The sequence below is a fragment of the Narcine bancroftii genome, chromosome 1 (genome assembly GCF_036971445.1).
Source record: "Narcine bancroftii isolate sNarBan1 chromosome 1, sNarBan1.hap1, whole genome shotgun sequence".
Taxonomy (NCBI): domain Eukaryota; kingdom Metazoa; phylum Chordata; class Chondrichthyes; order Torpediniformes; family Narcinidae; genus Narcine; species Narcine bancroftii.
The window spans coordinates 352,603,235-352,630,928 of NC_091469.1; the positions used below are offsets into that span (position 1 = coordinate 352,603,235).

The following is a 27,694-nucleotide window of genomic DNA, read 5'->3' on the forward strand; positions in this document are numbered from 1 at the left end:
TAATTAAAAAAAAAATAAAACATGATGCCTGAGGTGCCATCAAGGGGCTTACAGTCGTGAACGTCTCTAGCAGAGGGATGCCTGGTCAGAAGCGAGAAACGTGTGATCGCAACGTTGCCCGAAATGGAGGTATATATCCTACCCTAGAGCGGGAGGAGAGAGGCCCAGCCCAGTCGGCTGTGGACGTAAATGACGAATGCGTCGAGTCGAAACGACTTGAGATTGGTCGTTCGAAGGCAGGTTCCACCGCTTCAGGAAACGGATACGGGGGAGCGGGGCCGAGCCGGCACTGGGCGTGGCCGCGAGTGATTGACAGGCAGGGTTAGGCGGGAATGATTGACAGCCATGACCGGGCACAGACTTGCACTTCAATCGGCGTTCCGGCGCTGAACGGAGAGGGAGGAGTTGGAGAAAAATATCAGTTAATTTGTGAGCAAGGCACACTGAAAATGTTTGGCGCGGATGTTTCCAGTTAATTAGCTGTTTGTGCCTTTTTTTTGGTGGCGGGTATTGCATTAACTTGAGGATGAAGATACTGATGAAGCTGCCCGACCCTGAAGAGGAGGAGGAGGACGACGACGAAGAGGAGGAGGAAGACGACGAGGGGGTGGAAACGGTTCCCACCATGCCGGAGCCGCAGAAGGAGGCGGTGTACGAATGGTTCGGCTCTGCTCTCACGTCGGCACAGCGGTTGGAGTTCTGCTGCGGCCTGCTGGACCTGTGCCACCCACTGGAGCTGCGCTTCCTGGGCAGCTGCCTGGAGGACCTGGCTCGCAAGGACTACCACTCGCTGCGCGACTCGGAGATCCGCGCCAACAACACCGCCGACCTGGCCACTCTCGGCGACGTGACGGACGAGGTGGTGCGCAGTAAGATGGTGGTCTCTCTGGCGCTGCTCGGCTCGGAGAATCGCGAGGCGGCCACCATGCTGGCGCGCGCCCTCAGCCGCATCGACTCGCTCATCCGCAACTACGGCCTCCAGCTGGCGGAGCGCGGCGTCCAGGAGTTCGTGCTGCTGCTCACCATGGCGTCCAACCACCCGGCCTTCTCCTTCCACCAGAAGGAGACGCTGCGCGAGCAGCTCGCCGGCCTGCAGCGCCGGGCACCCGCCAAGTACCCGAACACCATCGCTCAGGTAACTGTGAAAGTGGGGGGGGGGGAGCGCGAGCCTGGCCCGCCATCACTTCCCGCACGGGTCGCGGGGCAGGCGCAGCCGGTATCCTCCCCGTCGGAGGGAATCCATTTATTTTCTTTGGCCTTTTCCAGTGTGACACTCACGCCCCCTCGCCGCCATGTTGTACCGCTCTTGCGATGCGGGGATTGGCGAGGGGCGGGGCGGCATGAGGGTGTGAGGCTGGGGAAGAGGTGGGCCGTTGGTGCACTTTCAAATGGGCCGTTGGCGCTCGGGATTGGCCAATGGGGCGGCGGCGTTGGGTCCGTGTCGGGTGGAGCCAAAGTCTGTCCCCTTCATTCTGGGACCAATCTCCAGTCCTCGCTCCTGATTCCCCCTTCCAAAGTCTGGCCACGAGCGAAGGAAAAGCCCTTCCTTAAATTACATTTTGTTGCAAAAGAAAACGGATCTTGTGCAATGTAATTTCTTACTTGGACGTGTTTAATCCTATTGATGTAAAACGCTTTTTTGATTAAAATATGTTTTAGTGATTCTTCACCTTCCGCTCCAACTTCATCCGAGTGATATGATGGAGCAAATTCAATAATCTTCTTCTCTGGGCGGCGGTTATTTATTGGCATAAAGATTTTGCTGGATTGTCCTTGTCCCAGTTTCGGAAGTTAAGAGATTTAATGGCGTCGTGAAAGTTTAATTTTTTAAAATATAATTTACGACACTCTGATATTTTCATTGCTTTTAAGCAATTCGGTCCTTCTTGAAGCTACTAACTCATTTTTGGATAGGTTTGAGAGACTGCATGCTTAAACTGCACTCAATCAGTCCTGGACCCCAATGACATTATTTCAGTATTAAAAGCCTCTGGATTTGCTCTGAAGGCATCTTTGGAAGGTTATTGTTGACAAGTGGACAGAAGTTAGTTTACATATTGATCAATCCTTGTTTGCGAGTGATACTGAAACACTTCTCGACGATAACTGTCAAATGTTAAATATGTAATTTTCAGTGGTGTGTCTACTTCAATTTATTTCCATGGCTAGGCTTTGATTTTTAAACCAAACCAATTTGTAATTATTGATGAACTAGAATTGTTTCAAGCAACCTGTTGGGGAAATTTAATATCTGATCAACTTAGTTGATGGGGGTGGGAGGAAAAAGTCTTTAAGTGTTTCAATCTGTTCTCTTTCCTTTCTCCCCACCCCCCCCTCCCCCCCCCCCCCCCTCCCCCCCCCCCCCCAGCTCCTCCAGCATATTGGACCAGATTTTAGCACCAACAGTGACTTGTGGTTCTCTTTTTCTATAAAATTTGAGCCACATGTATCCTTGTATGATGTTTCGGTGAATCTGTGTTTATGATAAAATATTGGACTTGTTGAGCTGAAGGATTGTCTTGAACAAGATTCAAGTTAGGCAGTGTGCAGAGAGAAATATTGGATTATTGTTTCAGGCTTTTGTATTTGCTGCAATTATTACAAATTAGGTCAACCTTTCAGAATCAGAATTTATTGACATGAACAAGTCATGAAATTCGATGTTTGTCATCATAATAGTGTAAACATTCATATTATAACTATCTTACAACATTGCTATAAAAATAAAAAATAATAGTGGACAAAAAGTAGGCAATGTCGTTGGTTCATTGATTATTCAGGAATCTGATGGCAGCAGGGAAGAAGTTGTCCTTGTGCTCGACTTTAGGCTCCTGTACCTTTTTCCTGATGGTAGCAGAGTGAGGAGGGCATGGCCTGGGTGGTGGGGGTCTTTGAGGATAGAGGCTGCGTTTTTATGACACTGCCTCATGTAGATCTCACTGGAGTAAAATCTGGTGCTTGTGATGTCACAGGCCGAATTAACAACCCTCTAGAGTTTATTCTTGTCCTGAGAGTTGGCACCTCTATACCAGGCACTGATGTAACCAGCCAGAACGCTCTCCTAGGTCAAAAGAGAATACCTCACCTACCATTTTTTATAATTACATTTTTGAACACCTTTATTCCACACTGAAAATAAAAAACCATTAACGTACACAGCCGATAGCATACTGAGCATGAAGAATGTTTGAAACATTGAACGAAAATTCATTGCTGGATGGTGAGGATGTTAAAGTGACAGGGCCATCAATTTCACTCTCTTCTGATGATCCATCAAAGCTATCTATAGTGTTTGCCTTCGCTTTGCCTGCATCCCTTGCTATAGCTGATGTGTATCTGTCTTTAGCTTCTTCTGGAATTGCTATTTTGCTTCAGAGATGGCCTTCTGCAAGTCATACTTTCGGGTTGATCATAATTTTTCTCCCATAGATGTCTGGTGTGTGGAATGTGCCTGGTATTTTAAACTTGTGGCTTTTCAAGTAATTAACCTCACTTATCTGAAACACGGTTTTAATAGTTTTTAGTTGTGTCATTGTAATAGAATTGATATTTCATTGAGCATGACATTATGTGAGCATGAGGCCAGGAAGTTGTGCATCCAAAGTCATTGACTAGTGCCAATCTCTCTTCAGTGAATAATCTGTTCCAATAACTTTAAGTTGTCTCTGGCATTGAGATATTTAAAAATTATTAACATTGTAGTAAATGAAGCAATTTTAAAAGTATCTAATTTTTAATAATTAACTTCCTTGTTGGAGACAAACAATTCTTAATGGAATCAATGGGATGTATGAGGTGTAAGGAAAAAAAATCAAAGTTGGAAAAATATGACATGCTACTATTGGTAATCCCTGATTTATGTTTGCTCAATGTAGAGAAGTAACCTTTAGAATGGTATGCAGAGTCTTCAGTCCATGCATCAGACAGCATAGTTGTCCTACATAATCAATAGGAGGAGCTCACAATTCAACAAACATTCCACCCACCCATTTGCTGTGGCTTGCTTCCCCATTCACAAAAGAAACTGCAGTCTTGACATTGGCCACACCAATCATCGCAGAAACTACACCAGCATAGAAAGAAATTATCCTCAATCCAAAGAAAAAGATGGGGTTGGATATTGGGAAAGCTTTTGTGACACAGATTGATAAATTGTGTCAGGAGGTTTCTTCAAGCAGCAAACACCATTATAATAAATTCTGAGCATCCAAAATCTTTATGAACTTAACAGAATCAGAATTTATTATTATGAACATGTCACAAATTCATTGTTTTGCAGCAGCAGCTCAAGTTAATGTTACTATAAATTAAATTTTAAAAAATTGGTGCAAAAGAAGAAAAAAAAATGAGGTAGTGTCTGTGGCTCATTGTCATTTAGAAGTCTGATGGCAGAGGGAAAGAAACTCTGTGTTGCTGGGTGTTTGTCTTTGGCTCCTGTACAGATACACAATCCTTTATCCGGAACCATTGAGGGACAGTGTGAACCGAATTTCGGATTTTTCCAGATTTCGGAAAGCCATATTTATACCCACCCGAATTGTGCTGCCGTATCCACCTCCACCCCCTTCCAGGTGCACTGCCATCTCCTTTTCTCCCCCGCCCGCCCGACTCGCGCTGCCTGCCGGTCGCCCTCCCCGCCCGCCCGACTCGCGCTGCCTGCCGGTCGCCCTCCCCGCCCGCCCGACTCGCGCTGCCTGCCGGTCGCCCTCCCCGCCCGCCCAACTCGCGCTGCCTGCCGGTCGCCCTCCCCGCCCGCCCGACTCGCGCTGCCTGCCGGTCGCCCTCCCCGCCCGCCCGACTCGCGCTGCCTGCCGGTCGCCCTCCCCGCCCGCCCGACTCGCGCTGCCTGCCGGTCGCCCTCCCCGCCCGCCCGACTCGCGCTGCCTGCCGGTCGCCCTCCCCGCCCGCCCGACTCGCGCTGCCGGTCGCCCTCCCCGCCCGCCCGACTCGCGCTGCCGGTCGCCCTCCCCGCCCGCCCGACTCGCGCTGCCGGTCGCCCTCCCCGCCCGCCCGACTCGCGCTGCCGGTCGCCCTCCCCGCCCGCCCGACTCGCGCTGCCGGTCGCCCTCCCCGCCCGCCCGACTCGCGCTGCCGGTCGCCCTCCCCGCCCGCCCGACTCGCGCTGCCGGTCGCCCTCCCCGCCCGCCCGACTCGCGCTGCCGGTCGCCCTCCCCGCCCGCCCGACTCGCGCTGCCGGTCGCCCACCCCGCCCGCCCGACTCGCGCTGCCGGTCGCCCTCCCCGCCCGCCCGACTCGCGCTGCCGGTCGCCCTCCCCGCCCGCCCGACTCGCGCTGCCGGTCGCCCTCCCCGCCCGCCCGACTCGCGCTGCCGGTCGCCCTCCCCGCCCGCCCGACTCGCGCTGCCGGTCGCCCTCCCCGCCCGCCCGACTCGCGCTGCCGGTCGCCCTCCCCGCCCGCCCGACTCGCGCTGCCGGTCGCCCTCCCCGCCCGCCCGACTCGCGCTGCCGGTCGCCCTCCCCGCCCGCCCGACTCGCGCTGCCGGTCGCCCTCCCCGCCCGCCCGACTCGCGCTGCCGGTCGCCCTCCCCGCCCGCCCGACTCGCGCTGCCGGTCGCCCTCCCCGCCCGCCCGACTCGCGCTGCTGGACTCTCTCCATACTTGCCGAATTTTGGAGCTTTCCAGGTTTTAGATGTCCGGATAAAGGATTGTGTACCTGTAGCTTTTTCCCAATGGTAGCAAGTTAAGAGGGCATGGCCTGGATGGTGAGGGCCTTTGAGGATATAGACTGCTTTCCCAAGACACCACCTCTTGTAGATGGTTAAGTTCATTCAATTAAATAGGACATTTTTGCTCTCGATACAATATATAAATATTTGGGGGAAATCCTTTTGTCTGTTAAGGAACTGCTCTGCATGAATGGAAGCTTGAGGTTAATGTCTGAAAAATAAGATTTCAATTCTTGTTCTTTTGGAATACACTTTTCAAATCTAGTTTGCACTATTTACCATTAATTGGCAGATGCATATTTATCGTATTATTTTGGTGAAGGAAGTAATTGAATGACATTGAATAGTACAGCACAAGAATAGACTTTGTTGCCCATGATGACTATGATGCCAATTTAAACTAATTCTATTTGCCTGCTTCAGATTTGTATTCCTCCATTCCTTGTTTATGTGGTTGTCTAAGTGCCTCTTATGTGTTGCTATCATTATCTGCTTCCACTGTCACCCTGGGCTGCCTGTTCCATGAATCTACCATCCTTTGTGTAGTTTTTAAATCTATACCGTTCAGTATTTGCCATCTCCAACATGGGGGGAAAAGGCAAACTATGCCTCAATGTTTTTAACTTCTATCTGGTTGCCCTTTGGCCTAAAATGCTCCAGAGAAAACAATTCACTTTTGTCCGTCCTCTCTGTGTACCTGATACGCCAGGTGAACATTTTTGGCACCTTTCTCAAGTCTCAACAAACTTCTTGTAATGCAGTGACCAGAAGTGCACAGGTGCAGCCTATTCAAAATTTTATGCAGTTACAATCATTTTTCTCAAATTGGTTTGGTATATCTCATCGAAATACCTTTTGGATTTATGAGTTATTTGTGCTTTGTATTTTTGTTTTAAAAGGAATGTTTCTCCAGGAAAAATTACTCTTTGGGGACAGAGAATAATTTCCATGAAAGGGCTCCTCCATCTTCTGAAGAAGGGACAGAAACAATCACTCAGCGACCAGGTAATCTCTTTGACCTTGCTGAAGTTGCACTTGATATTTGTAATCATTTCATGACATTACTTTTGTAATGAAACTTACTCACTATTTCCTTATTTCTGAAAGATTGGAAAATTTGGATTTGCAGTTTAGCAGGAAGCCTGAAAGTGATCATTTACCTTTTAATGAACCTAGAGCTATGAAAAAGTCTACCAATATAGAAACAAAATGCTGTTCATGCTTAAAATCTACAATGAAAAGAAATGTGAGAAATATTGAGCAAGTGAGCTGGTATTTCAGGTGGACAATCTTTTTTTTTAGAACTGGGAAAAATTAGAGATGAAACAAAAATAGAAACTGCTTGGAATACTCAGCAGGTTCTCTATCTCTGAGCTGTTTGATTTGATCACTTTCAGCTTTTTCTGTTTTTATTGTAGGTTTTTCAGCATCTACAGTTTTTCTTATTAATTTACTTGAGACGATACAACTTTCAAGTTTCAGAGAAAGTAGCGTGGGATAGAGAATGTAAGATATATTGAGAGGATGTTTAAGGCTGGTGAATAATGGAAAATGTATCAGAGGATGGAAAATGTCTCCAACAAGTGTCGATGATGCAGTCTGTTCTACGAGCATCATCAGACCTAGGATAAGTTTGCCAGAACGTAACCCCATCATAATTTGAGGAGCACCTCTATGTTAGAAAAGGATGATTGGTAACCAGAGGACATGTGTTTAAGGTGATGGCAGAGAGATTTACCAGGAACCTGAGGGGTAACTTTCATTACATAGAGGATGGTGAGGGCATGGATTGGGCTGTTGGTGGAGGTGGTTGAGGCAGGTACTATTGTTTTAAAAGAATATTGGATGGATACATGGATAGGGTGAGTTTAGAGGGATACAGCCCAAATGCAGATAGGTGGGACATTTTGGTTGGAGTAAGCAAATTGGGACAAAGGGCATGTTTCCATACTGTATGAACTTAGGAAAAAACTGCATATGTTGGCCATCAATCTATAAGTATTCATGACCAGTTTGTTGTTACAATATCTTTTACCTTTACAAATAGGTGTCTTGTAGCGGCGCTGTGGTGGCACTACAACTCTCAGGAGGAATCAAACCAGCCATGTGACATTAGTGTGTGATGAAATCAGTGCATGTTGAGCGTGTGATTCTGGCCCTTAAAAGGTTTCACGGATGATGAAGAGTAAATCCGTTTGATTCACTCTAGAAAAAACCTTGTGTTGTTATTTTGTCATGTCCACTGCGATTCCAGTGGCCACAATTGGTGACCCCAACGAGTCCAAAAATGTATTTTTGGACAGACATGGACTCTGCAGCTGTTACTGAGAAGCTACCATCTTTCTGGACGGCTGTCCTCTGTGGTTCCAACAGGCTGAAGCACAATTTCACCTTCACAAAGTCGAATTGAACACTACTTGCTATTACCATCTTGCCAGTGCCCTGGACCAGGCTATCGCTAAGAGGGTCGGCAACTTCCTACAGGATCCACCATATATCAGAAAGTATGATGCTTTAAAAGCACTTTTATTATGTGTATATGGTATGTCCCTAGCGAAAGGGCAGCCAAACCACTTCATTTTGATGGGTTGGGAGACCACGCCCCTTCAGAACTAATGGATGAAATGCTGTTCCTGGAAGCTGGCGAAAGGCCCAATATTTTATTTGAGCAGGTCTTTTTAGAGTGAATGCCAGATTATATTCAGCTGTTGTTATCCAAGTTTTCATTTGAAGACTCAAGGGCTGTAGTGGCACAGGCAGACATTCTGTGATTGGCTAAAAAGCACAGCAAGGAAAAACCAGTCTGCACAATCAGCAGGCCAACTGCCAGTAAGGGTTGCGGCGGTTGGTGAGAAACATGCAAGCCTACTCTATGTATGGGACCAGTTGTTCCAATGAGAATTTCTGGTGGATACAGGTTCAGAAGTTAGTGTATTTCCACCCACCGGTATTGACACACGCCATCCTATCCCAGACCTGCATGTACGAGCAGTTAACAGTTCCAACATCTGAACTTTGGAACCTGGAAAATGAATGTCAAGTTCGAGAATCATCTCCACACTTGATCATTTATTATAGCAGCAGTATCCTGACCTTTGCTTGGTGCAGATTTTCTTCAAGCTCATTCATTCCTCATTGACTTAGAAGGGTGTCAGCTAATAGATGGAACTACTTTTCAGATCCTCCTCTGGCAAATGCCCTGCCCTGCCCTGCTCTGCACTGCACCTTACCCATGCCCTGCTCTGCACCTTCAAACGTTAAGTAAACCAGTAGATGAATTCTCCAAGCTGTTGGAAGATTTCCCTGAGATTACAATTTTCTGCCTCCACAGTAAAGCACAGTATTACTCATTGCATTTGTTCTAAGGGCCCTTCTATCCATGCTAAAGCGCATCGCTAGCCTCCAGAGAAACTGCGCTTGGCTAAGGAAGAGTTTGTCAAGATGGAGGAACTAGGCATAATTCGTAGGTCCGACAGTCCCTGGGCATATCCATTACATATGGTCCTGAAACGCAATAGAGGTTGGTGGCCTTGTGGAGCTTACAGGCAACTTAACAATGCCACCATCCTGGATCGTTATCTGATACCTCATTCAGGATTTCTTGGCTAATTTGCATGGAGTGAAGATCTTCTCCAAAATAGACTATTACCAAGTACCAGTAGAGCCAGAAGACATTCCAAAAGTGGTAATGATTGCCCTGTTTGGTTTGTTCAAATTTTACGAATGCCATTTGGATTAAAGAATGCCACCCAATCATTTCAACGGGTGATGGATGATTTAGGACGTGGCATAACTAATGTCTTCATTAACCTCTGACATTTTAGTGGCCAGTGGGACCAAGGAAGAACATCTTTGTACACGTATTATTCATCTTCACAAGTTTGGACTGACCATCAATCTGGATAAATGCGTTTTTGGACAAGAAATGATTGATTTCTTGGGGCATAGGATTACTCAGGAAGGTGTGACTCCACTGCCATCCGAAGTTGAGGCCATTACCGAGTACTCAAGACCTGCTACGGTTAAAAGTCTGCAGGAATTCTTGGGAATGGTAAATTTTTACCATCGGTTTCTTGCAGGTGAAGTCATATCACGAAGCCTCTTTTTGATTTACTGTCCGAAACACCAGAACTATCCATTAGACTGAAGAGGGAAACAATACCTTCTTGAAAGATTTGCAGACTCATGCCACTATGCTCAGTTACCCACTTTTAAATGCAGCCACCGCCCTTTCTACAGACGCTTCCGGTATGGCTGTAGGAGGTGCACTTCATCAATGCATCTTTGTGAGGCAGAGAAGAAATACAGTGCTTTTGATAAGGAACTTTTGGCCATTTACTTGTTAATTCAACACTTTTTTTGGAGTTTTTAACATGTACACTGACCACAAGCCCTTAACATTTGCATTTTCCAAGGTCGCAGAGCCCTGGACAGCTCGACAACAGTGACAATTATTATTCATTTCAGAATTCTCCACAAAAATACTACATATTTCCAGAAAAGACAATGTCGTAGCTGATGCACTTTCCCGCTCTGCTCCACTCGAGGTTTCGTCTGTAGATCAAGGTATTAACTACGCAGCTTTGGCCGCGGCCCAAGAACTTGATGAATGCTTATCAGACTGCAATCACGAACCTGCAATTGAAAGATGTCCAGCTTGGAGTTAATGCCAAACTACTCCTCTGTGATATATCAATGGGACACCCATGCCCAGTAGTTCTGGCGTCATGGAAACATCAAATATTTAACTCTGCATGGTCTCTCACATCCATCAATTTGGTGGTATAGTTTTGGACAGGTTTGTATGGCACGATCTTAAAAAAAAGATTTTACACAAATGGCGAGGTCCTGCATTGCCTACCAAAAAGCAAAAGTTCAGCGCCACTGCAGTCCTTCCTGACAGTTACTCAGTGTTTTGCTCATGTCCACATGGACATTGTTGAACCGCTTTCTGTTTCAAGAAGATACTGTTATCTTTTTACAGTAATAGGTTTATGCGGTGGGCTGAGGCCGTGCCTATGGTAGTGACACTTGCGCTCGGGTGCTCCTCAGTTCCTGGGTGTCTCATTTTGGTTTATCGGCGCATGTTACTTAGAATAGAGGACCACCCTTTGCTTCCTCCCAATGGCCGTCCTTGTCTCACTTGCTTGGTGCAACAATTCATTAAACAAATGGCTATCGTCTCCAGGCCAATGGAATGGTGGAAAGATTTCATCGACATCTCAAGTCAGCCTTGATGACTCGGTTAGAGGGACTGAACTGGGCTGATTAGCTGCCCTGGTTATCACTGAGCATTAGAACAACTCCAAAGGAGGACCTCCAAGGTTTATCTGCAGAGCTAGTGTATGGTTCACTGTTGGTGGTTCCAGGGGAGTTCATCCCCAACCATTTCAACTCTAGCGATGATCCTAAGGAACAGTTGATCAGGCAAAGGGAGACCATAGGAAAATTGACCTCTGTACTACCATCGTCAAATGGAGAACACTTCTTTTGTGCCTGAAGACCTCAAAAACCGCAAATATGTTTCAACCTTTACAGACACCCTACAAAGGATCTTATAGAATACTCAGGCAAACTAACTTGACCTGTATTTTGGACATTTTCACTATTGACAGGCTTAAACCAGCTCATTGGACAAGTCTTTCCCCATTGCAGCAGCTAACAGTCTGTCACAGAGGTTGACAGCCTAAAAGATGAACTTTTCTGCCAGTTCTGAGGATGTGGGGGGGGGGGGGGAAGAGGGAGAGGGAGGGCGTGTAGTGGCACTATGGCAATACTACAGCTCGCAGGAGGCATCAAACTGGCCATGGGACGTCAGTACGTGATGAGATCAGTGTGTGTTGAGAGTGTGATTCTGTCTTTTAAAAGGTTATGTGGGTGATGAAGAGTAAATCTGTTTGATTTTGTTGTGTTCACTGCGATTCCCGTGGCCACAGTCTGATATTTGATTGGAGCATTTTTCCATGGCGAATTATAGTTTTGTCCTGTACAAAATCTTTGTTTATCTATAAACATGACCTCTTTCTGAAATACCCAGGAAAGGTGGCAAGCAGATTGGAGACTTAAATGTTTAGTATTCAAGATTGGCAATTTGCTGTAACCTGTGCCTTCCTATATGTGGAAGTTTGAGATTGATCAGGGTCAATGTTATCTCCTGAAAAGGTTTTCATCAACTTAAGGGATCGGTGAGGAATTTCTTTTCCATAGCTGTTTGGGTTTCCCAGTGGATTTTGCTGATCCTAAGAGATACTTAGCTCTGGGTGTGTGATGTGTCTGTATGATGGGTAAGGCAACATGTGTAGGAACATTCTGATCTGTCTCCTGTATATTCAGAAAAGATCAAGAGCAGATTAGAGACCTAAATGTTTAGTCTCTTGAGATTGTCAACGAGATGTGTAAACAATAAATTGGTTGGCAAGTCAGTGATGTGATGATAAAATGTTAGATGGGGTAGCACTTTGTACAAAAAGTTCTCCCATCTACATTTTCTTTTCTCTTTTGGCCAAGTTATTCAGATTTCCAAAATAAGTGTTCTGCACAATAGCGGCCATTTTGGCCCTCGAGTACGTACTGGGGTGGAGGTTAATTGGGTTGCATGGACTTGTGGGCCAAAATGGCCTGTTATTGTGCTGAATGTCTAAGTTAAAAATTAAAAGGTTAGCCACCCTGTAAGTGAATGCAATTGAAAAAAATTATAACTGTAAATGTTTAACTGTTCCTCCCTTTTTACTTAAAATTAGGAACAAGTTAGACTTGAACAGCGTGTGCAATTGTGAATGTGTCCTCATTGCAGGAGAGATCTAATTGAACTGGAGAGGTTGTTAGGGAGATTTGTAAGGATGTTCAGATTGAAACATTTTAAGTTGGAAGAAAGATTGATTAAACTACAGTTATTTTCTGGAACAGAAACTGAGATATTTAATTAAGGGGTCTAGATTGCTACAATTTGCAGAGCAGGGAGTGCAGAATTCAGTCAGTGAGATTACATGCAGTGATTCTTCCCATGCCTATTCATTCTCCCATGACTTGTTCCTCCCGTAATGTTTTTGTTCATTTCTGATTTGGTAATAGTGCAGATTGTGAAGAATTCTTTGGACAGGAACCCAATTATAACCTGTACATGTTGTTTAAGTTTCGACTTGCAGAACTATGGAGTAAGATTGGAAGATGGCATTATGCTGGGATGCTCCTTTTCAACTGGCAGAATCATGAAAGTCATGAAATTTTGATCTTAAATTTGCTGCAAGATTGCCTTTAGCTGGGAGGAGTCACGTGATGGAGTAGTGGCTGGTAGGAGAATACCAGCCCTCTCCAGAAAAGAAGGAAAAAGGTGAGGGGAAAAAAGCCCCAGACACCCAAATCACAACAAATAAAAAAATAAAGGTGTGGAGAAAATGGCACCAAAGAAAGAAAAGCCAAAAATAACGGAAAGAAAAGAAGAAAGAAAGATGCCAGAAGAGAAAGGTGAAGGCCTTACCTGTACAAAGAAGCAGGGACCCGCCATTGAAAGAGGAGCCCACTCCCTGAGGTCAGTGGAGACCCTGCAGGGTCGCGACCCATCGAACAGAGGACTGCAAAGATGGCTCACGGTGCCAAACAGAGGTGCGCAACCACGCTTGCACGATGTGCATGACAAAGACAACACCGACAGGAGGGGGGACCAGCTGTGTAGTGAAACTCTACAGCACAAACAGCTGAGAGAAACACGACAGCAGGGCTTCTGGCTGGAAGATACAGAAAATAATGGGAACGGGAGGGGTGAGAATGAAAAAAGGAAACAAGAGACACAACAGATAACCAGCCCAGCAGAAGAGGACCAACATCAAGACACCGTTTTTAAAAAAAAAAAAAATACCCAACAAACTAAGACAAGCAGCTCAACAAGAAAGTCAGAAGAGACACAAATACAAGGAAGAGAACTAGAAAACACAAACCCAAGAGGAGACACAGAAGAAGGAGAACACCAAGCTCTGCACAGAGAAATAGAAGGTAAAATGAATGGACAGTACATAGATTTAAAAAAAAATTCAAGAACATATAAAAGCATTAAGAGAATGGCTGACACAAGAATTTAGTGAAATAAAAATAAAAATGAAAAGTACAGAAGAAAATGTGAGGAGAATAGAGCTGGTCATAGCAGAAATAGGGAAAAGATTAGAAAAGGTGGAAGAATGAGAAACAGCTGTAGAAATGGAAGTGAATGACTTAAAAAGAAAATTGGAAGAAAATGATAAAGTTAAAGAAACACAGGAGTTAGCTCAGAAGATGGATATAATGGAAAACTATAGTAGGAGAAACAATATAAAAATAGTGGGCAAAGATGAAGGCAAAAATATGAAAGAATTTATAAAAGAATGGATTCCCAAGGTCCTGGAAATGCCAGAAATGCAGAAAGGAATGGAAATAGAAAGGGCACACAGAACATTTAGCCCCTAAACCACAGTCACAACAAAAACCAAGATCTATTTTAGTAAAATTCTTGGGATATATGACAAGAGAAAATATATTGGAGAAGGCAATGAAAAAAATGAGAGAAGACAAAAAAAACCACTGGAATACAAAGGTCAAAAAATGTTTTTCTACCCAGACATAAGTTTTGAGCTCCTGAAGAAGAGGAAGGAGTTTAACGCAGCAAAATTGATCCTATGGAAGAAAGGCTATAAATTTATGTAAAGATATCCAACGGTGGTTAAAATAGTTATCCCGGGGCAGAAAAACAGACTGTTCTCAGATCCGGAGAAAGCACGAAAATTTGCAGAACGACTGCAAGACATAGAGAGATGAAGAGATATAACAAGAACAAAGAATGATGACAAACTTCATATAAAGAAGGAAAAATAATGTATAAGTAAGAACTAAAGGAGGGAAAGAAAAGGGAAGAAAGGAAGCAAGGGGAAAAAAAAGAGGGTGAGCTTTGTTTTTTGTGAAGAAAAAAGTCTTTTCTGGAGGGGGTTGGGTGGGAGAGAATAACAGGCACTGCGAAATCAGTTGATGCTTGCGAGCGGGTTAGCAATCCAAATGGAGAAGGGAGTTGTGGTTGCCCGACAAGGGGCAACTCAGAGAGGGGGGAGGACATTTGGGGTTAAGGGAATTTTAGATGTGGGAATAGTGGAAATATTTTGTGTTTTAGAAGTGTTGTCTTAGTGTGTTCAAAAAAAACCAGAAATGGATATGGAGGAAAGATGGTGGTGAGGAAGCGGAAATGAGAGGTAAACAAAGTATGAAATGGCCACGTTGAACTATATGACTATAAATATTAACGGAATACATAACCAAATCAAAAGGAAGAGGCTGTTAAATTTACTGAAGAAAAAAAAATTAATATAGCATTTGTGCAAGAAACACATCTAACTGAAGTGGAACACAAGAAATTAAAGAGAGACTGGGTAGGGCACGTAATGGCAGCATCATATAATTCAAAAGCCAGAGGAGTAGCTATATTAATTAATAAAAATGTACCAATCAAAATAAAGGAGGAAATAATAGATCCAGCAGGGAGGTATGTAATGATAAAGTGTCAGATATATTCAGAAATTTGGAATTTGCTCAATGTATATGCACCTAAGGAAGAGGATCAAAAATTTATGCAAGATATCTTTTCGAAGATTGCAGATATGCAGGGGAATATACAGATAGGAGGGGACTTTAACCTTAATTTGGACTCAAACATGGATAAAACTGGAAAAAAGACTAACAGAAAGAACAAAGTAGCCAAATTTATGGTTAAATCGATGCAGGAAATGCAACTTTTGGATATATGGAGGAGACAACACCCAAAGGAGAAGGAATACTCATATTATTCGAGTAGACATAAAACATACTCAAGGATTGACCTGTTCCTGTTTGTCAGCCCACATCCAAGGGAGAGTTAAGAAAACGGAATATAAAGCTAGATTTTTATCGGATCACTTACCCCTGTTATTAGCAATAGAGCTGGAGGACATCCCACCGAGAATATATAGATGGAGATTAAACTCCATTCTACTTAAAATACAGGATTTTAGAGAATTCATTGAGCGCCAAATTAAAATGTACTTTGAAATAAATACGGAATCAGTGAAAGATAAATTTATACTATGGGATGCAATGAAAGCTTTCATCAGAGGTCAGATAATAAGTTATGTAACTAAGATGAAGAAGAACTACAATCGGGAAATAGAACAGATGGAAAGGGAAATAGCAAGTACAGAAAAAGAACTAGCAACAAGGGAAGATACAACAAAAAGAAGAGAATGGCGGACAAAAAAATAAAATAAGAAACACTACAAACGTACAAGGTGGAGAAGAACATAATGAAGACAAAGCAGAAGTATTATGAGCTAGGAAAAAAAACGCACAAAATACTAGCTTGGCAGCTTAAAACAGAACAAACGAAAAGAACGGTATTGGCGTCAAGGAAAAAGGACAAACAAATTACATATAACCCAACGGAGATCAATGAAAACTTCAAGGAATTCTACGAGCAATTATATAGAACTGAGAACGAAGGGAAAGAAGACAAAATAGATGATGAGTTCCTAGCTAAAATTGAACTACTGAAATTGCAAGAAGAGGAGCAAAACAAATTGATAAAATCATTTGAAATAGAGCAAATACAGGATATATTAAAAAAACTACTGAACAATAAAATGCCGGAAGAGGATGAACTCCCAATAGAATTCTATAAAACATTTAAAGACTTATTAATTCTTCTTCTCCTGGAAGTAATGAACCAGATTGAAGAAACACAAAACATGCCAGATTCATGCAAAACAGCAATAATTACAGTAATTGGATTAAAGCATTACATAAGGGACGATTGGCGAAGGTGACAGTAAATGGATATATATCAAACCAATTTAAATTAAGCAGGTCAACTAGGCAGGGATGTCCACTATCTCCCTCATTGTTCGCATTAGGTATAGAACCCTTGGCAGAACTGATAAGAACAGAAAATAAAATGAGGGATAAAAATAAAAGAGAAGGAATATAAAATCAGTCTGTTTGCAGATGACATCATAGTATACTTAACAGAACCAGAATTATTAATAAGAATTACATAAGAAATTGAAGGAATATGGAGAAGTATTGGGGTACAAGATCACGCAAATAAAAGTGAAGCGATCCCAATGAATAATGCGGATTTCACAAAGTTTAAGAAAGAATCACCATTTAAATGGCAAACACAAGCAATCCGATACCTAGGTATTCAACTAGATAATAATCAAGGCCATCTATACAAATTAAATTATCAGCCATTAATGAAGAAATTACAAGATGACTTAGAACATTGGAAATATTTACCACTAACACTGATAGGAAGGGTAAATTGCATTAAAATGACTATCTTCCCAAGGATACAATACCTATTTCAATCATTACCAATTCACCTAACAGAGAAATTCTTCAAGGAGCTAAAGAAAATAATAAGTAAATTCTTATGGAAAGGGGGGAAACTGAGGATAGCACTAGATAAATTAACAGAATGGTACAAACAAGGGGGGCTTACAGCTACCAAACTTTAAGAATTATTATAGAGCAGCACAATTAAGATACCTATCAGATTTTTATCAAACAAGGGAAAAACCAGATTGGACCAGGATTTGAGCTAGATAAAATAGGGGAGAAGGTACCTGAACATATACTATATAAGTGGGATGAAAAGCTGGTGCAACATAGGAGTTCACCAGTACTGCTCAACATTTGGAAGAAGATTCACGTAGAAAGGATAAAAACAAATTACCAACTACCAAAATTATTATTGATGCAAAATCAACTAATCCCTTTCACAATAGATAACCTTTCCTTTTGAGAATGGGAGAGAAAAGGGATCAAAAGAATAGAAAATTGTTTTTCAGGAAATAATTAATTATCTTTTGAACAAATGAAGTACAAATATGGTATAACTCATATGTGATTACAGACACAATGATAATTAAAAGATTTATAACAAACATGTACATCAAACTGCAAGAGAAAGAGAACAAGGAAACAAGCTGTAAACCCAAACAAAAGTGGGAACAAGATCTAAACATAAAGATAAAGAATGAAACATGGGAAAAGCTATGCTCCGGAACTATGAGAAATGCAATAACATGAGGTTACGCAGGCAATACACCACGCCCCAAAAGTTAAATAAATGGGACCCAACAGTATCAGATAGATGTTTTCGCTGTAAGAAGGAAACGGGAACAACAGTACATGCAATTTGGGCAAGTGAGAAAGTGAAAAAGTTTTGGGAAGATCTAAATCAGGTATTAAATAAAATCACAAAAAAAAAACCAAAAAATCCAGAAATCTTTCTTCTAAGTAATATAAGAAGTAAAGAACTTGGCCTCAATTTGGTTGAAGCACAAAAAAGATTTATTATGATAACCTTAGCTGTAGCAAAAAAATGTATTGTGTCAACCTGGAAATCAGAAGATAGCCTGAGAATACAGTAATGGTACATAGAAATGAATAAATGCATTCCATTGGAAAAAATAACATAATATTTAAGAAATAACATCACAGTATTCGAACAAATTTGGGAACCGTACATGGAACACAACAGAGAGGACCTACTGCTGACCTCCACCCCCTAAAATGACAGAATGAGAAGACGACGAAATGAACTGACCCAGTATGTAAAAGCAGAAGACCCAAATTTCTTGTTTATTTTCATTGTGTGATGACATTGTTTAATGGGTTTAATGTATCATATATGTTGAATGTTGAGTGGGTGGGGGGGTGGAGAAAGGGGAGAAAATGACACTGTATATTCAAGAGGGAAATGTTTGTGTGTATTTTGGTCAATTTGGTCATAGTATGAAAAATAAAAAAAATTTTAAAAGATTTCCTTTAGCTTGCATTATAAATGGGTACACAAAGTATTGTGTAATTTTCAATCTTAATAAACTGTTTGGAATGAAGGAAGAGATATTGAAGTTTTCTCTTGTACCTTCAATACATTTCAGTGGTGGTGTGACCAAATAAGTGAAGTGCTAAAACCAAGAGGTATATTGTGGAGCACTTTTTTAAAAAAAAAAAGTTTTAGTTCAATTATAAGCTGACTTTTTATTTCTTAAAATATAATCTTTCTATGGCTTCATTTTGTGTCTTGGGGCTTAGTCTTCTTTCTTTATGCAACAGATAATTTGGGAGTGCCCAAGTGTAAAGTATTTTGGTGACAGAATTACGATCAGTGCCATATTTACAGAATTGTCTTAACTATTTGCATTCAATATCGGTGACAATTAATTTCATTTTCATTTGGGAAATCAAAATTGTAAATAATATCTTTGGCCTCTTTGCAAGTTCTGTAGGGGGTCATTTTGATGCTTCTTGCAGTGCGAATTCTGAGTAGGATCACCCATGGTTAATAAATAAATTGTGTTCTGTTAATTTGTCAGAACTGCCAACTGTCATGTTTCAGACCACAAACTGCTGTAATTTTTCCAAGAAAATCTATCTGTAATGAGAAAGTTTATCAATAGGTCCATTCATCAAGTGTTCAGGAATGATGTACAAGTTAATACATAACCAGCAAGAACAACTGTCAATTGTTTTATTGCAGATAGAAGTTATTTACAATATATCTTTGTTTACATATTTTGTAACTTAGAATTTCTGGATGCTTCATTTTTAGGAGTGCAGATTGAAAATATTATCCTTAAGAATGTGTCAAAAAAGAGATCTGAAAACTTCTGGGAATATACATTTGATGTAAGTAAGAAATTCTCTTCACTTTGTTTATAACAAGAAATTAAAATAGAGAAAATGCTGATGCAACAGCACTGAAATGAAAGGAAAATGGTAACAAATTTGTTGCAAGCATTCATTTTGCTTTACATTAAATATTTGAGTAGAAGTCACCACTTCTACTCAACTGATAGAGATATCAATGTGTGTATTTATACTAAGGACACCTCGCATCACCGCGATTTTTTTGTCCCTCGCATCACCACGCATTTTAGGACTACCCGAACTGTTTCTACTGAGCGATGAATACGCGGTGATGCAGGGCGATGCGAGGTGACCAGGAAGTGCGATGAGCAATTTAAAACCGCGGGTGAAATATCGCGACTTCCGGTGAGTCACCCGTGGTGTTTCCACTGCGAGGTCGTCCCTCGCATCACCCCGCATCGACCACCTTAAAAGGACGCCGGAGCACCTCAAATCGCCGCACATCGGCCACAACCAGATGTGTTTACAGTGCGGCCAGATTCGAGGTGTCACCGCGCTTCACCTCGCATCACCGCGCTTTTCCCGGCTCAGTAGAAACACCCCCAATGACAGGGCCAACCATTTCAATTCCTGTGCTGACATATCTCTCCATGGCCTCATACGCTGCCAAACCAAGGCCACCCGTAAATTGGCAGAGCAACACCTTGTATTCTGTCTGGACACTCTCCAACCAGATGGCAGTAACATCAATTTCTCCAGTTTCTGCTAGATCACTGCCTTTTCTCCCTTCCTTATCCCAGTCTCCTTTCTTCCAATCCTCTACCCCTTCCCTCCATTTACAGATCTATCCCCTCATCTTGTTTACTGGTGTGCCTTCCCTCCCTCATCCACCCCTTACCTCTTGCCTGTGGTCCTCTGGTTCTTCTGACCTTCCCTTCTATAGTTGTATTCAGGCACCTTAATGAAGGGCTCAGGCCCAGAATGTTGGTTATGTATCTCTTTTTTATCATTGCTATATAAAATACACAGTTTGTCCTGCTGAGTTTCGCCAGGATGGTGTTTTTACTGAGTTGAAGTAACTACTGTATCTGATTCAGAAACTTATTTCTATCGAAGATTGTTGATTTAGGTTCATCACCGGTGATGAGATTAAGCAATGGTCTTCCATTGGTATTGCTTGCTTAAGCTTATTATTTGCTGTAATGGAAAAAGTTGTGAATTGCTAAATGAGAATATGCATCAATAAGGCTTTTGGCATAACACTCTTAATGCTTCTAATTGTTATTTATTAACTGCTATTTGTACCACAATATATTGAAGGAAATCAATCCAGGATCAAAAATAGTATCCAATATCTTAAAGGTGAATCAAGCAAGTACGTCCCTGTTGCTTAACATGCTGCTGATTCTTTTTTTGACACGAGACGGATTTGATGCAAGGAAAATAAATATTACAGCAAGGGGGCAGTGTTGTGGCTTTTGTGTTTAAAACAGAACAATTATGACTGGGCTTTTTTTTAGTTTTAAAATTTTACTTGATGCCCAAATTGTGTAATTGGAATGGATCACTTGATTGTAATAAAACATAGTTTTGGAATTAACCTGGTCTCAATATTTGAGCTTTGAGCCCAAATTTAGTTATTAAATTTGTTTTAAGTAGGGGAAAAAATGTACACTTCTTGTAATTATAGTGGATAAGGTAGATTCTTCTTATTTTGTAAGTTTTTAAAAGGAAAGCATTATTCACTGAGTTCCAGCTCTAGAGATATGCCTGTTATCACAATTAACATCTTTTAAAGAAGATTTGAAGGCTCACTATTGCTTGGTGCAGTTCACTCAAAATTTTGGCTCATTTATTTTGACTTTGTAAATACATTATGCTAGACATGAGATCTTGCAGAATTCAAATTGGCTGCTGTTCCCCTTGATTGATGCATTATCTTTAATGAAAAGAAAACATTACAGCTGCTGAAAAATCTGAAATAAAATCCAATGCTGAAAGGATTCAGCAAGCCGGACAGTATCTGGAAAGAGGAATTGATGTTGGATGCTGCTGGTAAGACATTTAATTGTCAGATCTCACAGCATCCATAAAAAGTAAAAGGCAATTGACATTTGGGGCTTGACCCATTCTTCACGGGTGCTGGAAATCAAACAGACTTTTGAATAAAAAGATGGAAGGGGGTGAGGGAAGAGGAGAAGGCGGAGGAATGCAGGCTAATAGATGAGGCAATAGGTGGATTCAGGTATGAAGATACAAAAGAAGCCGACGAGAGGGCAGAGGGGAAGAAAGATGGTCGTTTGATGGGAGAAGGATGGGAAGGGAGACAGCGATGAGGGAAAGGGATTCTGGCAGAGGGGATGAACAAAATTTGGAATAGGGAATATTGATGCCATCTCGTTGCAGACTTTGGAGACAATATAAGGGATTGTTCCAATTTATGGCTGGCCTCAACAGTGCAATGTGGCAATGGGATGTGGAATTGGTCACTGCTGTTGCAGCAAAAAGAGTGAAGGTGTTCAATGAAGTGATCTCCCTATTTGGTATCCAATCTCCCTAATGTTGAGGAGGCTGCATCAGGAGCACCAGGGGTAGTAAATGACCCTTACAGATTCGCAGATGAAGTGTTGGTTCACATGGAAGTACTGTTTGGGGCCCCAAATAATGATGAGGGAGGAGGTGTAAGGATGAGTGCTGCACTTCTTGTGGTTTCAGGGGTATGTACCTATAGGGCTATTGATGGACGAGGGAGACTTGGAGTGAGCGATTCTCGAGGGAAGGAAGGATATGACTAGTGGTATACCATTGTGATGGCAAAAATTGAGGAGAATGATATGTTGATTGTGAAGGCTAGTGGAGTGGTAGCTAAAGATAGGATATCTCCTGTCCTTGTTGCATCTGGGATGGGGAATGGACCAAGATAGTACAGAAAGTAGAAGAGATGTAGTTGAAGGCTACATTAATATCAGTAGAAGGGAAGCTCTGTGTCCTGGAATGGAAAGCCTCTTTCTGGAGTAATCCAGTGGAGAAGGAGGAATTGAGGAAAAGGAATAGAATCCTTGCAGGAGCCAAGGTTTGTGAGTTTATAAGATAGCTGGATAATTTGTCTCCCAAAATGGCAACAAAGATAAAGTGGAGGAAGTTACCAGAGACAGATCAAATCAATTTGAGGTCCAGGTGGAAGTTGGTAGCAAGGTCTATTGCACAGGACCAAAGTATCTGCAGATGTTCTTATTTACCAGACATTTAATCATGTTTAATTTGCAAATCAGATGGCTGAGTAAACATCCCTGCATCCTCCCTATCCATGTCTTCCCCGCCATCTTTGCAACTTTAAACTTGTTTTCTCACCTTTCCAGTTCTGATGATCTTTTTTGACCTGTAATGTTAATGGTTTAACTTTCCCCAAATGCTTCTCACCTGCTGAGTGTTTCCTGCTATTTCTGTTTTTTTATTATCTTCATTAGGCTGTAAATTTCTTTGACACTGAAGGTTTTGTCTTTGATAGTTGAAAATCTGAGCACTTCACTCCCTTGTCCCATCCCCATTGTTGTCACTCTTTGTGCACTGCTGGTAAGGCTACTGTTTTCTTTTGTTGCCTCAATATAATTATTCTTTGATGACAGTGAGCCATCTTCTTGAAATCATATGATGAAAATGTGATGAATTTGAGAGTACCAGCAATTTCGCCCACTTGTAATGAAACAGATGATTTGGAGAAAAACCTTGTAGGTGATGACTTTCCTGTGTCACTCCTGCCCTGAAACATCTACTGACTAAAAGTTTGAATTTGGAAGTGTGTTCATGAACCCCCAGGCCACCAGCCATTTCTAAGACCTGGGCAAGGCATTGTTCTGTGTACATAAGACATGCACAAGGTGACAGCTCCTGTGAACTTGAAAGGACTCCTTATGAATTTGGTTGCACTCCTGATCTGATATTTCTCCATTTGAAGTGAGAGGGGAGCGTTGTGTGGTTTTATTTTGGAAGAGATACTGAAATCAGGGACCTCCTTATCTGTCAAGACCTTTAAGGCTGCCAAGGGTTCTGTCTATGTTGACTTGCTGTCCCTTTTCAGAAGAAGAGTTTGGATCTAGAATATATGACCCAGGAAAGGAATCTTGCTGCGTTTGCTAGCTTGCTGGAGATCTTTTGGAACTGATATTTTTTCATGTTGAAAATGTTTCAATTTAATATTTTTTACAGCCAAAAATATGTGAGACAAAATGGAGATTGAGGGATAACATATCAAAGGAAGAAAAGGGGTGCTGAATATACTGTCAACAATGACAAATTACGGCAATGCATTTTGTGCATGTTGTGTAAAATGAATTATTATGCTATTGTGTTGTGTGTCTTGCACTTCATCCTAGTGGATTTTTTTCAGTCATTCTAGTACTGAACATGTGAGGAAATGAAGAAAATTCCATGTGGCTTGTAGATAATTGATAACATGCATTGAGTCACGATTGAAAATGCTCAATCGCTGGCCTGCTATGGAATTACATTAAGTATTGGACTCAGTGGTGGTAATGGCATTAGAGGTAGCAGTTTGGTGTTCCCTTGTTGGAAAATATAATTTGCTTGGTGTTTGTTGGGTTCAAGGTAACCTGCTGTTGAGCCTAAATGTTTTCATTTTACCATGTGCTGTCAGATTTGTACATGGAACTGAATGAATTCTGTGACAAACAGCAAGCACTCCTATACTGCTTGATCACTGAAGGAAGACCAGTGAAATAGATGAAGATGTGGAGCTTCGGACACTCGTCTAAAGAACTGACGAGAAGGAGCTGATTGGCCCCCAACAAGTGTCTTATAACTGTTTGTTGCTCTTTTAACCTTCACTGTATTTGCTCCATGATTCCCATTAGCTTCAGTTTTACTGGGTCTCTGATGCCACGCTATCAAATGCAACTTTGATAATAAGAGCACTTTTTTCCTCACATTTTTGTTTCTGTAATTAAATGGTTTTCTCTGGTGTAGAGTCCAAGCATTTAAGGATAATATGGTTCAGAAGTCACAGTGATGGGCCTGATCAATTATTTTTTATTTTGGTGCTGCTTATGTCCACCATCATGAAGTGCTTTGAAAAATTGGTCATGGCTCTCATTAGCTCCAGCCTATTGGCCATTTCTAACGTACTCGAGTTTACATACTGTCAAAACCAGTACAAAGCAGACACCATCTCCTGAACTCTGCACTCAGCCCTGGAATATCTACACAAGGACACTGACGTGTCCATTTATCAACCATAGCTCTCCTTTCAACCTAATTGTTCCAGGCAAAATAATCCCCAAGCAACTTGATCGTGGTCTCAGCATGCCTCTCTACAATTCTATTCATAACTTTCTATTCTGTAGGCTGCAATCAGTGAGGATTCGTGTCAATATCTCCTCAATGATCATCCTTAACGTTGGGGCCCTGCAAGGCTGTGTACTTTGCATCTTACAAAATTTCCTGTGTACCAATAGATATGTGGTCAAACACAGCTCCAACTCCCATCCTTAAATTGCAGATGGCCCTTCAGTCATAGGTAGGATGTAACAACAATGAAACCAAGGGTTGGTGGGGGGAGGGGGGTTGCCACATAATGACTTGGGGTTAGACTATGAATCCCTTTTCTCTCTGGAAAAAGTTTTTTAAAAAAGAGTTAATAAAGGTTAAAGTTTTTTTTAAAAAAGGAAGAGTTGTCAGAAGATCAAATAAATAATACAAGATGTCACCAAAGAAAGAAAGAAAGAAACAGCTGTAACTGAACAAGAAACTGAACAAGAAAAAGAGACCAATAAAGAAGAGAGGCCTACCTTGAAGAAGGATCCTGGAGCTGTCTGAAAGATAGGAGCCTGTGGAGATAAAGCTGGAGCTGGGGAGACCTTGGTCTCCCCTGACAATGGCTGCCCATTGCAGGTGAAGAAATGACCGTGCATGCACGACTCCTTGCGCATTTGCAGAGCACTGGAAAAAAAGGAGGAAATTTTTTAAAAAAAACTAGAAGCTTCCAGCTCCAGCGATCAGGATGAAGACCAAGAAGAACGGGAATTACATCTAGAACAGGGAACTATGACTAAAAAGATAGGAAAAAATGAGAGACTTGTGTATTTACAGCTGAAATGAAGAACTATAAGAAAAACTTCCAACAATCTTTGGTGCAATCAACAGAAGTTAAAAGGTGTAATGAGAGTATGGTTGAAAATAAGAATTTTACAAAGAATGTGGAAAGAACAATGCAGCAAGTAGATAATAAATTTTAAGTTGTGGAAGAAAAAATTAAAGGAAATTAGTTTGAAATTCAAAATGTTAAAGAATAGATGAAAAAAATCCAAGCTGTAGCAGCTGCAACAAAAGATCAACTAACTCAAAAAAATTGACATTTTAGAAAACTTTAGTGGATGAAGGTCAGGAAATGAAGAAGTTTTTGCAGCATTTGATTCTGCAATTTTTGGGGGTAACTGAATTTCAAGGAGATATTGAGATTGAAAGAGCTCACAGAACGTTCAGGCCGAAGCCACAACCAGATGAAGTGAGAGAAAAGATCTTGGAACTGGCAGCGAAACAAGTGAAAGAAAGACGATCACCCTTAAATTACCATGGAAATACGATCTTCTTTTACCCTGATATAAGTTTCAATTTTTTTTTTTAAAAAAAGAGAGAAGAATTCAGTGCTGTTAAACATGTATTGTGGAAGAAAGGATATGCCTTTGTCTTAAGGTATCTGGCAGTATTGAAAGTTTTTGTTCCAGACAGGAAAAATAGATTATTTACGGAACCCAATGAGGCAAAGGTGTTTACAGACTGAGAAAGAGAGACAAGCAGTGGGTGATGCTTGAAATGAGAGATAATACTGAATGATTATATCTGATACAGGTACACAATCCTTTATCCGAGGAAACCCTTAGGAGAGTGTGTTCCAAATTTTGGATTTTTCCAGATTTCGGAAAGCCCACCTGAATTGTGCTGCTGTATCCACCCCCACCCCCTTCCAGTCTCCCGGCCACCACCCCCAACTGCGGTCCCCCGGCCGCCACTGCCGGTCCCTCAGCCATCTCCCTCAACTGCGGTCCCTTGGCTGCTCAGCCGCCTTCCCCAATCGCTGGTCCCCATTTGCCAGATTTTGGAGCTTTCCGGATTTTAGATGTCCGGATAAAGGATCGTGTACTTGTAATACAGTGAGGGAAAAAGAAATATTCTTTTTTTTTTCGAGGGAGATTATTGGGGAGGAAAATTTTAACCTGAAGGATCAATAAATAAGTAAAAATTTGTAAATTGTTAAGATTATATAGATGTAATGCAACAAGATACAGTACAGTAATTCGAGAGAGTTAGTTGGGAGTGAAGGACTAACTTCTACGGAATCATGGGCGCTGGTGTGATTTCAACTGCAACTTGTATAGATCTGGGTTTTAAAAATGTAATTTTACTAATGTATGCCTTGGGGGGGTGTTCTATCTTTTTCTGGTTTCCTTTCTTTTCTTTTTCTCAATACACCTAAATATATCAAGAACATTAAGATATATATTATTAGTGTTTATAAAAATGAGAGGAATGGGAGTGGAAAGATGGATGGTTAGTAGATTTAGTCAAGAGATGTGATGGCTGGAAAACTGAATTTTATTAATATTAATGGGATATAGAATCAAATAAATGAAAAAATTATTAGTGTATATGAAAAAGCAAAAATAGATATTGCCTTTTTACAAGAAACACATTTGACAGAAAAAGAACATGAAAAATTAAAGAGAGATTGGGTAGGAACCATTTTGGCATCTTCATTCAATTCAAAAGCTAGAGTTACAGCAATATTGATAAATAAAAATTTACCAGTGAAAATACTGGCACAATTGTAGAGACAGCAGGAAGATATGTTATGGTAAATTGTCAGATTTATTCAGAACAATGGACTTTAGGTGTGCATACATTCATTAATGGAGATGATGGTAAATTTGTACAAGATATTTTTATAAAATTATCAAACGCTAAGGGAAAAGTTATATTAGGAGGAAATTTTAATTTTACTTTGGACCCTAAACTGGATAGGTCAGTTCATAAAATGATGAAAAATAAAGTAGCTAAAATAGCAATAGATTTAATGAAAGATACTGAGTTAGTGGATACATGAAGAAGAATTCACCCAAGTGAAAGAGATTATTCTTTTCGGCATAAAACATATTCATGAATAGACATGTTTTTAATTTCTGCACAATTTCAATCTCGAGAGCAAAAGGTTGAATATCAAACACTAGTTCTATCTGATCATTCACCTTTAATTTTGTCAATATTATTAAAGGAACAAAAGATAGGTTATAGGTGGAGATTAAATACAACATTGCTGAAGAAAAAAGAATTTTGCAACTTTGTGACAGATAG

At 41.5% G+C, this 27,694-nt stretch overlaps 1 protein-coding gene across 8 annotated transcripts in view; it reads left to right on the forward strand.

Moving 5' to 3' along the window:
• Positions 1-319: 319 nt before the first annotated feature.
• LOC138749495 (zinc finger CCHC domain-containing protein 2-like) overlaps positions 320-27,694 on the forward strand; it is a 111,534-nt gene continuing 84,159 nt past the window's right edge. For all 8 annotated transcript variants that reach the window (XR_011348699.1, XR_011348703.1, XR_011348700.1 and 5 more), the window contains exons 1-3: positions 320-1,135; positions 6,586-6,691; positions 19,293-19,369. Coding sequence is in view for 1 of the 8 variants with exons in the window: in XM_069910927.1 (XP_069767028.1) it covers positions 527-1,135; positions 6,586-6,691; positions 19,293-19,369 (792 nt within the window). In the remaining 7 variants the exon portion in view is untranslated. The remainder of the gene's footprint in view (positions 1,136-6,585; positions 6,692-19,292; positions 19,370-27,694) is intronic.